The sequence below is a fragment of the Gigantopelta aegis genome, chromosome 3 (genome assembly GCF_016097555.1).
Source record: "Gigantopelta aegis isolate Gae_Host chromosome 3, Gae_host_genome, whole genome shotgun sequence".
Taxonomy (NCBI): domain Eukaryota; kingdom Metazoa; phylum Mollusca; class Gastropoda; order Neomphalida; family Peltospiridae; genus Gigantopelta; species Gigantopelta aegis.
In genome coordinates, this window is record NC_054701.1 from 68,164,267 (window position 1) to 68,175,791 (window position 11,525).

General features: G+C 40.1%; 1 protein-coding gene across 1 annotated transcript; it reads right to left on the reverse strand.

The window, feature by feature from the left end:
- Positions 1–4,779: 4,779 nt before the first annotated feature.
- LOC121391960 (fatty acid-binding protein, liver-like) lies at positions 4,780–10,847 on the reverse strand. The gene is made up of 4 exons (XM_041523404.1): positions 10,487–10,847; positions 8,608–8,777; positions 7,021–7,131; positions 4,780–5,764 (listed from the first exon to the last, which is right to left on the reverse strand). Exons 1-4 carry the CDS (start codon positions 10,572–10,574, stop codon positions 5,711–5,713), a joined length of 423 nt encoding a protein of 140 aa, XP_041379338.1. The 5' UTR covers positions 10,575–10,847; the 3' UTR covers positions 4,780–5,710.
- Positions 10,848–11,525: the final 678 nt, after the last annotated feature.

An 11,525-nucleotide genomic window follows, 5' to 3' on the forward strand; every position in this document is an offset into this window, starting at 1 on the left:
TCTCTCTCTATATATATATATATATATATATATACATTTTGTAAGGGGATAGGGTAGGCTGATTTTGCCCGAATTAACAGAATGATGGAAATACATGGTGAAAAGGTCTCAGGTTGGCACAGTTTTCCCGAATTAACAGAATGATGGAAATACATGGTGAAAAGGTCTCAGGTTGGTACAGTTTGCCCGAATTAACATAATGATGGAAATACATGGTGAAAAGGTCTCAGGTTGGCACAGTTTGCCCGAATTAACATAATGATGGAAATACATGGTGAAAAGGTCTCAGGTTGGCACAGTTTGACCAAATTAACAGAATGATGGAAATACATGGTGCAAAGGTCTCAGGTTGGCACAGTTTGCCCGAATTAACAGAATGATGGAAATACATGGTGAAAAGGTCTCAGGTTGGCACAGTTTGCCCGAATTAACAGAATGATGGAAATACATGGTGAAAAGGTCTCAGGTTGGCACAGTTTGACCGAATTAACAGAACGATGGAAATACATGGTGAAACGGTCTCAGGTTGGCACAGTTTGATCGAATTAACAGAACGATGGAAATACATGGTGAAACGGTCTCAGGTTGGCACAGTTTGACCGAATAGAGGGTTTCCTTCAACACTAAGGAAGGAAATGTTTTATTTAACGCCGCACTCAACACATTTTATTTACGGTTATATGGCGTCGGGCATTTGGTTGAGGACCATACAGATATTGAGAGAGGAAACCCGCTGTCGCCACTTCATAGACTACTCTTTTCGATTTGCAGCAAAGGATATTTTATATGCACCATCCCATAGACAGGATAGCACATACCACGGCCTTTGGTGTACCAGTCGTGGTGCACTGGCTGGAGCGAGAAATAGCGCAATGGACCCACTAACGGGGATCGATCCCAAACCGACCGCGCATCAAGCGAGCGCTTTACCACTGGGCTACGCCTCGCCCCTCTAAGGGACATGTTGTCCCCACTGACCCACCTCCCACCCCCAATCCCGTCTCGTACGCCTTTTGCTCATTCTCTCATTCTCTCTATATTATCTCTGTCTGGCTGTCTCTCATTACCTCTCGCTCTCTGTTTCTCTGTTTCCAAGCAGGCACTTGACATTCGCACATGCAGTACATTCTAACTTCCTGTGGAAAACCGTATCAGGAAACTACGCTCAAACTTTTATCGTTCAAACATGTTACAAAGTGCTAGTTCATAAATGTTGTATGATAATCATTACTAGACATGTGTGTTTTATAAATATTTATTTCCTCGAATAAACACAACAATGATCTTACAAACACTCAACAGTAAAGCAATACAAAACAGGATAAGAAAATAAATAATGATTACAAATATATTATACTGACTCGCATAATATCTTGTGGAATATCAGGCACGGCGGAAGCAAGTAGACATTGGGGTGGGGGAAGAGGAGGGGGGCTGATTGAAAGCGCAAAGAAAAGTTTTTAGGGGGTTCGGGTGTATGCTTCCTCGTAAAATTTTGAAAACTAGATGTCCTGACATGCAATTTCCTGCATTCTATAAGTAAAATTCATCTCTGCTTTAAGATTTACTACCAATAATATTTTTTTAATTCAGAATTAACCCCTGCTCCGCCGTGCCTGAATATATGATATGCATATTGCAAAAGCTAAAACATAACAAACAACAACAACAAAAAACTAATTCTAAGTAAAACAAATAATTAAATAAACAAATCCTAAGTAAAAAAAAAAATAATAATAAATTATAAAACTTCTATGGGATGATGCATATAAATGATCCCTTGCTACTAATCAAAAAGAGTAGCCCATGAAGTGGCGACAGCGGGTTTCCTCTTTCAATATCTGTGTGGTCCTTAACCATATGTCTGACGCTATATAACCGTAAATAAAATGTGTTGAGTGCGTCGTTAAATAAAACATTTCCTTCCATATAACCGTAAATAAAATGTGTTGACTGCGTCGTTAAATAAACCATTTCCATTTCCTTTCGGACATACGATTAAGGACCACACAGGAAACCCGCTGCCGCCACGCCATGACCTGGGCTACTCTTTTCCGATCAGCAGCAAGTGATACGTTATATGCACCATCCCAAAACAGGACAGCACATACCAAGGCCTTTGTTACACCAGTCGTGGAGCCCAGTGGATATTTATATAAAGCGGTGACGTCAGCACGAAATTGATTATTGAATAAATATGTCTCACCATTTTACAAGCAACCTGAATAAAACCTGAACCTTACTGTCAACTCTGCTATAGAAGTGCTTACTGCAGTGACCGTGTCGCAATATTCTTTGGATTATGTCGTGTGCCGAGTTATTCTAGGGTTCAGACTACCAACTGTCACGGCTTCTACGACTGTCCATTTGTTAGTCTGAGCGCTCTTACAACTCGATTCTCGTCGTAAGTTGGGAGTCATCGAATTGGCCAACTTCGTCGTGACATTTGATAGTATGGTCCTAGCATAAGAGATCGTTATCACGTGTATAAAATGTATATAAGAAACGTGTTTCATTTAACAGTGCACTGAATACATTTTATTTACGGTTATATAGCATTAGGCTTATAGACAGAGGAATCAGATAGGAAACCACAGCAACTGATCTTTTATATGCACCTCCCAAAGACAGGAGAGTACATGTCACTGACTTTGTTACACCAGTTGTGATTAGATGACCTTCCATTCGACCAGGTGCGACACTTAGCTCAGTTGGTTGAGTGCTCGCTTGAAGTGCTCGCGTCGCAGGATCGAACCACCTCGGTGGATCCATTGAATTGATTGGGTTTTTTTTCTCTCGTTCCATCCAATGCACCACAACTGGTCAAAGGCCGTGGCTTGTGTTTTCCTGACTGGGAAAGTGCATATAAAAGATCCCTTGCTGCATTAGAAAACAAATGTAGCAGCTTTCCTCTGACGACTACGAGTCTGAATTACCTAATGTTTGACATCCAATAGTCGATGATTAACTAATCAATGTGCTGTAGCAGTGTTGTTAAACAAAACAAACTACCAGTCGACCAATCGAAACAGCGCTAGTGTAAACATGTCAGTAGATCGACTAACGGAGATCTTGACACGGGGTTCCCAGTAAGATCGGAATTTATTCAGAGTGCTTTGATTTAAAAAATGTATGCATATGATTACGGACGTACTAATTGGTGGATGGATTGATTGATAAATAGGTGAGTGGATGGATGGATGGGTGGATAGGTGGATGGGTATGTTTTTCTCCAACTCCTGACTTAAACGGAAATTGAAAGTTTGTTTTGTTTTACGACACCACTAGAGCACATTGATTTATTAATCATCGGCTATTGGATGTCAAACATATGGTCATTTTGACACGGTCATAAAGAGGAAACCCGCTACATTTTTCCGTTAGTAGCAAGGAATCTTTTATATGCGCAATCCCACAAACAGGATAGCACATACCACCGGCCTTTGATATACCAGATGCACTGGCTGGAACGAGAAATAGCTCAAAGGGCCCACCGACAGGGATCGATCCTAGACAGACCGCGCATCAGGCGTGCACTTTACCACTGGGCTACGTCCTGTCCTTGATTAACAACGGGTGCGCTCAGATTAATAACTAATTGGTCGTATAGGAGATGAAAATCGAGCTGTAACAGCGCTTAAAGCCGCACACCCTAGTTCCATCCAGCGAAAATAAATTATAATTTGGTTAATCTACAAACCTGTAACACACTTAGATCACGTTTTTATCAAATGGAGTGAAAAAGCAGGTTTTATATCGATAAATACCATGGGAATCCCCATAATTGCTTGAAATAATTTTGAAAGTTAGTATTCTGATATCACCGGTAGATGTCGCTCGAAGCACAACAATGCCTACGTCACGACAAATTTCACAGACTTGGGGTGCGTTCCTTTCACCTCTCCTGAACATGTTCCAACTGTTCTGTTCTGGTTGTATCCCCTCTCCAAACATGGGCGGATCCAAGGGGGGGGGGACCAGGGGGACGCGTCCCCCCCCCAAAATTATTCAAGTGCCCTCAAAATGTCCAAGTGCCCTTTTTGTTTGTAGAATTTTTTTTTTTTTAAGTAAACAATAATTATATTGTAGATAAATGAAATCAAGATTTTCGTGTACATGCGCAAGCTTGCAGATATGTGTCTGTGTTATTGAGTCTCAATGGGGCCCCATTGAGGTTCTAACGCGAGTGACGCCAATTTACTTCATTATTGCTAGTATATTATGACGTAGAACTGTAGGAATTCATATTAATTGTAAATATCAAAACTTGTAGTAAGGTGCCCTTTTGACGAGTCAATGTGCCCTTCTTTTTTGGTCCCCCCTAAAAATATTTCCTGGATCCGCCCATGCCAAATATCGTAAGACTTAGCAAAATTATTGGTTTTAAGGGTTTGTAACGTTTTGTATTGAGACACTTACTTGTCTGAACTTTATTTTTACTGAAAATGTTCACGAACTGTGAAGAAAAATCTCACAAATGAACAACAAGCAAACGACGACAAATCGGATGTTGATTACGCGAACCGTGCACGAGAAAACAAACCGAACCAAAATGATAACGGTCACGTGGTATACCAACGTCTGTGACATTGAAATGGAAATATCCCCTCTAAAAATAGATTAGACCTTGTCTGCTCAACGGTTTTTTCTCAGAGGCCCGTGCCATTTTATGAAATACAAAAAATGCATTTTGTGGTATTACAAAAACCAGGATTACTAGGATTACCAAAAAACACTTCAGGTGAATGGAAATGTATATTCTAAATAATAAACGGTAAGTAAAGTGCAATTTTATTTGTGAAAAAATGGGTTTAATAGCGAAAAACAACGCCGTAATGGTTAATAACTAGCCGTAACTAGGGTGTGTCCCTTTAAACTAGCAACCGGACAGTCGTTGTAGGTCGGCAAACTCTCTGCTGGTAGTTAGTAGTCTGACCCTACCTCCAGCACAACGATTAGATAAAAACCTGTCGTGTCCCTGGAAATTCCAGAATGTCTGCCGAGGTATACTCGTTCAGAAATACAAATCATCTAAGTCTAACAATATGAAAAAAAAACATATAAAAAAGAATGGATTGGATAACATATTAACGTGCCTATATCCAATTAAGGTTCAAACACGTCTCTCCCGGGCACAATCTCTGACTTCGCCAGTGACTGGGTCCGGGACAGAAATTAAGAAAGAGGAAATAGCGTGGTGTTGAAAGGGAGACAATTTTATCCCTTGTGAATACAGGCCTACAAACTTTCAGAACCAAAACACTTCGCAAACATGCGTTTCTGTTTGCATCTTAGGTGGGGGAGGGAGACAAAGAAACATATATGGTAGAATTCTCGGGGGGGGGGGTGGTAGGAGGGCACCATCTTCAAGAAGCGGTAATTGCGTAACTGAATCCCAGATAATAGCAAATGTTTGATCAATTTAGCAAAACAAAAGTGATGTTATGTACATATATATTAATTCTGAAAAAGAAACTTGGATCAAATAAAATTGAAATAAAATACACTTTGGATAATTTCTTTGAGAAGATACTTCAATTTGGACAAAATGTAGATTTATTCATGTATTCATCTCAAGTTATATCTATTGTATAATGTCCCTTTAAAACTGCCCTACCTGTTCCTCTAATTCACGTCTGTGCACAAGATACAAGCCAATTGTTATACATCTATAAAAATATTGAATAGTAAAATGTTTGAAAGGTTTCTTTCACTGATTTCGGCAAAAGTACCTTTTGCATACAACATCGCCAACTGTCATAGTCTGAAATGAAAAGAAAATAAATTTCAACATTTCATTATTTTAAAACTAAGAAGATATACTGGTATGTGTAATTACGTTTTTCGATATATACAAATGTACCTACGTTCTAACTGTTTCACGATATGTGTAGCTTTTACGAGTGTAATGGTTGCCGAAATACCAGTCGTAGAGCATTGGTTGGAATAAAAAAAAAAAAAAACATTTTTAAAAACATTTTACGCATAGATTAACTTGGACCACGTGATAGAGAACCTGGGTGGATTCATTCAACTGATTGTTTTTTTCTCGTTCCAAACAGTGCACCACAACTGGTCAAAGGCCATATTATGTGCTTTCCTGTCTGTGTGAAAATGCATATAAAACAGCCCTTGCTGCATTAGGAACAATGTGATTTTATAAGTAATAATTGCTATTCTTGATTTAAAGAAAAAGAAGGGGAATCCCATGAAAATTAACAAACGAACGTACGAAAGAATGAATGAGATGTGGAAAACTGGTTGAAATGGGGATTACTGAGGGAGGGGGAGGATTCATTGTCATTTATCTTAAGAACTAGTGAAAATCATTTTGGACGTATAAGTTATTAATTTTAAAGATATTCAAAAAGGTCCGTTTTTATAATAAATATAAAAGCACTGCATTGTTAAAGTCCTATCATTTTTCTTTTCTTCTTAAGCTTTCTTTTTGAAAAAAAAACCCCGTTATCCAGTACAGTGATCTGGTGTTCATTCGTTTCTCGCTCCAGCCAGTGCACCACGAATGGTATATCAAAGGCCGTGGTATGTGCTATCCTGTCTATGAGATGATGCATATAAAAGATCCCTTACTGCTAATCGAAGAGTAGCCCATGAAGTGGCGACAGCGGGTTTCCTCTCTGAATATCTGTGTGGTCCTTAACCATATGTCCGACGCCATAAAACCGTAAATAAAATGTGTTGAGTGCGTCGTAAAATAAAACATTCCTTCCTTCCATCTATTCATTCATCCCTTGCTGCTAATCAAAAAGAGTAGCCCATGAAGTGGCGACAGCGGGTTTCCTCCCTCAATATCTGTGTGGTCCTTAACCATATGTCCAACACCATTAAACCGTAAATAAAATGTGTTGAGTGCGTCGTAAAATAAAACATTTCTTTCCTTCCATCCATCTATGCATCCATCCATCAATCAATCCATACATAAATAAATAAAATACGCATCGACTCATTCATTATTCATTCCAACATTCATTCACTCAAATTAACATTGGCTGGCATTACCTGTACTAGTTCTCCGTCAACAATATCTCTTTCTATCACAGAAACCTTTTGTTTGGAATCGATTGGGACACTGGTAGCTATCAGCTTTCCGTCTTCAAATTTATACACAGTCTGAAAAATAACAACATGGGATATTGATTAAAAAAAAAAGAAACAAAAGCCTGACTTCAATAAAATCGGAACATATCACCGATTGACGCAGACCGACGCATATCGACGCAGACCAAAACAAACTTTGTGGGAATAAATTCGCAGACGATCTATGTCGGTCGGCGTTAGATCGGCGACAGATCGGGGGAGTTGAAACAAACTTGGCAACTGTTTTTGCTGATCTGAGTCCAATATCAATGTCTACGAGTTATTCTTTATAAAATTAAAAAAAACCGTCATGGATGATTTTCGTGAAAGCGTAATATAGAAGCCAAATAGTTATGTTAAAAAGTGAAAAATGTGTACTTAATTATGTCACTGTGGATATATGGATGGATGGATGAATGGATGGATGGATGTCTGCATAGATGGATAGGTGGATGGATGGATGTCTGCATAGATGGATAGATGGATAGGTGGATGGACGGAAATAAGTGCAAAATGTGTACTTAATTATGTCACTGTGGATATATGGATGGGTGGGTAGATGGATGGATGGATGGATGGATGGATGGATGGATGGATGGATGTCTGCATAGATGGATAGATGGATAGGTGGATGGACGGAAATAAGCAGACATAAAACGAGATAGACAAGTAATTAGGTTGATCTAAGAAAAATGCGTGTGCGTATGTGTGTGTGTATGTAGATGTGTGTGTATGTGTGCGTGTGTGTGTGTGCGTGCGCGTACGTGTGTGTGCGTGCGCGTACGTGTGTGTGTATGTGTGTATGTATATTGTGTGTGTGTGTGTGTGCGTGCGCGTACGTATGTGTGTGTGTGTTTGCGTGCGCGTACGTGTGTGTGTGTGTGTGCGTGCGCGTACGTGTGTGTGTGTTTGCGTGCGCGTACGTGTGTGTGTATGTGTGCGTGCGCGTACGTGTGTGTGTGTTTGCGTGCGCGTATGTGTGTGCGTGCGCGTATGTGTGTGTGTGCGTGCGCGTGCGTGTGTGTGTTTGCGTGCGCGTACGTGTGTGTGTGTGCGTGTGCGTGCGCGTACGTGTGTGTGTGTGATTGCGTGCGCGTACGTGTGTGTGTGTATGTGAGGGGCGGGACATAGGCTAGTGGTAAAGCGCTAGCTTGATGCGTGGTCGGTCTAGGATCGATCCCTGACGGTGGGACAATTGGGACTATTTTTCGTTCCAACCAGTGATACATGACTGGTATATCAAAGGCCATGTTATGTGCTATCCTGTCTGTTGGATGGTGCATACAAAAGATCCCTTGCTACTAATGGAAAAACGTAGTGGGTTTCCTCTTTGGCTATGTCAAAATTAACAAAATGTTTGACATCTAATTACCGATGATTAATGAATTAGTGTGCTCTGGTGATGTCATTAAACAAAACAAACTTTTAACTCTTTGTGTATGTAAGTGCGTACGTGCGTGCGTGCGTGCGTGCGTGCATGTGTGTTTATAACAGAATCGTTTAACTAACCTTTTCATGTCTGCCCAACGTCTCTGTGTCGAATTCCTCCCCCAGTTTCCCTTCCACTGGTAGAGTCTTTATCGTCGTTTTCGTGATGACCTTCACCACGTCACCCTCAACCGATATCTCCAACACGGGCGACAGCTTCGACGCCACTGTTCTTTTGATTATTCCAACACCTTGAAAAAAAAAAAAAACGATACCACTAGTGCACATTGATTTATGAGTTTGATTTTTGTTTTGTTTAATGACACCACTAGAGCACATTGATTTATTAATCATCGGCTATTGGATGTTAAACATATGGTAATTTTGATTTATGGGCGTCTTCCATAAATAATCGATACATCCATAATACTAATCAGTTTTAAAAGCCGACAAATGCATTTCACTCACTAATAAGAATACAGATATATTTGGTAATTCTGACATATAGTCCCAGAGAGGAAACCCGCTAAATTTGTTCCATTAATAACAAGGGAACTTTTATATGCACCATCACACAGACAGAATAGCGCATACCACGGCCCTTGATATACCAGTCGTGGTGAACTGGCTGGAACGAGAAATAGCCTAATATAATAGGCCCACCGACGGGGATAGATCCTAGATCGCATTAAGCGAGCGCTTTACAACTGGGCCACGTCCCGTCCCATTCAAAACAACATATTGCTAGTTGAAATGGTATAAGAGCATTACCAGTTAATATACATCTTTAACGTTAGGTGAAAGTTTATGCAAAATGTTCACGTGTATCGTCATTACTGCGTCACCTTTTTTTGTTAATTTGTTTTTAATTAATGCATTGCATGTTAATGCATTAATGGAAATATATAGAGAAAAGATCGTGTTATGTGTTATCCAGTTTGTGTGCAAACTGCATATACAATATTCCTTACTGTTAAATTGGCAACAAGGAATATTTTATATGCACCATCCCACAGACAGGGTAGTACATACCACGACCTTTGATATACCAGTCGTGGTGCACTGGCTGGAACGAGAAATATCCCAATAGGCCCACAGACGGGGATCGATCCCAGACCGACCGCGCATCGAGCGAGCGCTTTACCACTGGGCTACGTTCCGCCCCGCAGTGGTTGGGAGTCGGAATTACAAGATTTTCTTCAAACACAGTCACGTGCTTTAGTAATGTTCAAGCAAAAAAACAAATTCAATAGCAAGTTTGCATTGAATTTTTTTCCAGCGTTCTTAAAACCGAAATGTTATGCACCATTTATTGTTATCCTAAAGAGATAAATAGTTACGTCATTTCAAATAAAATTTTGCTATGTAATTACAATGCTTCGCCACATTAAAATAAAAACTGGTCTACTTACCTTGACCCCTGTCAAACTAGTTCCGAGGTAGGTATGTTTTTTATTTTTCATAATTTTATATTAAGATTAAGTTTTAAAAGATGCAAAAAATAAAAAAAAGTACCATTCGTTAAATTTATCATAAATTATCAAAAAATTACCGATAAATATCTTATATTTTTGTGCATGAAGTCAAAACAAGGGTGAGAAGAATTATTGTCTTCGACCTTCTAAACGAATATTTATTCATATTTGTTCTACTGCCAAAAACGATATGACGTTCCAAACGAATCAATAAACATTTTTAATTGGATTACAAACATTATTATAAGTAGAATGATTAAAATAAATGGTAAAACATTTCCATTTTGGTCAAACGTCTCCATCATTTTTGCCCGAATGCGAAGATTACTTTGCTCTAGCTCTGTGCGGCGTGCGGGAGCTGACTTTCTGACCCATATATCCATCGTGTATGCTTATGGTTAACGGTCTATCTTCCAGACCACCATCTCAGAATCTGAAACCACCCTAGTTAGGCCCTAAAACTCGAACTATACGATAATACATACCCATAGCTTCAAGGTACTCTTCAAATTTCTCACTACGAGCCATCTTCCATGACCCTCCGAATTTCTCGTGGATTTCTTGCAGAGCCATAACGTCAGATAAATAAAATACACACCAGTAATAAGCACAGCGTTTCGTACGCGATACACTGATGCTAACTGTATATGCAGAGACTGGAGCTGTCAGTGCATAAAAGTCTCAGTCAAATAAACCTTCGATTACTTTCATTAGCTACCGTTGTTGTGGCGAATTGCAAAAGGCAGACGACAACAGATTGAATCACCGTGCAGTGAACCGATGAAAATGTGTTTGTGTGAATTCGGCTGAGCAGAGGTCGCAGCGGAGTGGTGCGACAACCGTGCCTTCGTGTGTGTGAATATGACGTGGCGGATTCAGTTGGGAGCTGGTGAATAATCCCCAAGAGGCAAAATATACTCAGTATTCTAGTCTTGACCTATATTTCGAGACTGAAAAATGACCTCTATGACCCAGAGTGACTGCGCAACTTCGTGAGGTGTAAAGTGTTGTATCTACTGGTTTATCGGTAGCATTAGTCATGGGCGGATCCAAGGGGGGGGGGGGTACCAGGGGGACGCGTCCCCCCCCCCCAAAATTGTTCAAGTGCCCTCAAAATGTCCAAGTGACCTTTTTGTTTGTAGAATTTTTTTTTTTTAAGTAAACAATAATTATATTTCCTGGATCCGCCCATGATTAGCCTATGTGGCAATAGCTTTCTCTCTCTCTCCCTCTCTCTCTCACACACTATTTGTCTCGTTTGACTTTCTCTCATTACTGATTTCTCTCTTTGTTTCTCAGTCCGTCTGTCTGTTTCTCTTTGTGTGTATGTCATTCTGGTTCTCTCTCTCTCTCTCTCTCTCTCTCTCTCTCTCTCTCTCTCTCTCTCTCTCTCCACGTAGATACTGGGTTTGTATTTCAGCGCGCACACACAGAGAGGGAGAGAAAAAGAGAGCGAGACAGACAAACAGAGACAGAGCGAGACTGACGCACGGATGGTTAAAGTTATTTGAAACGTGACAGTAC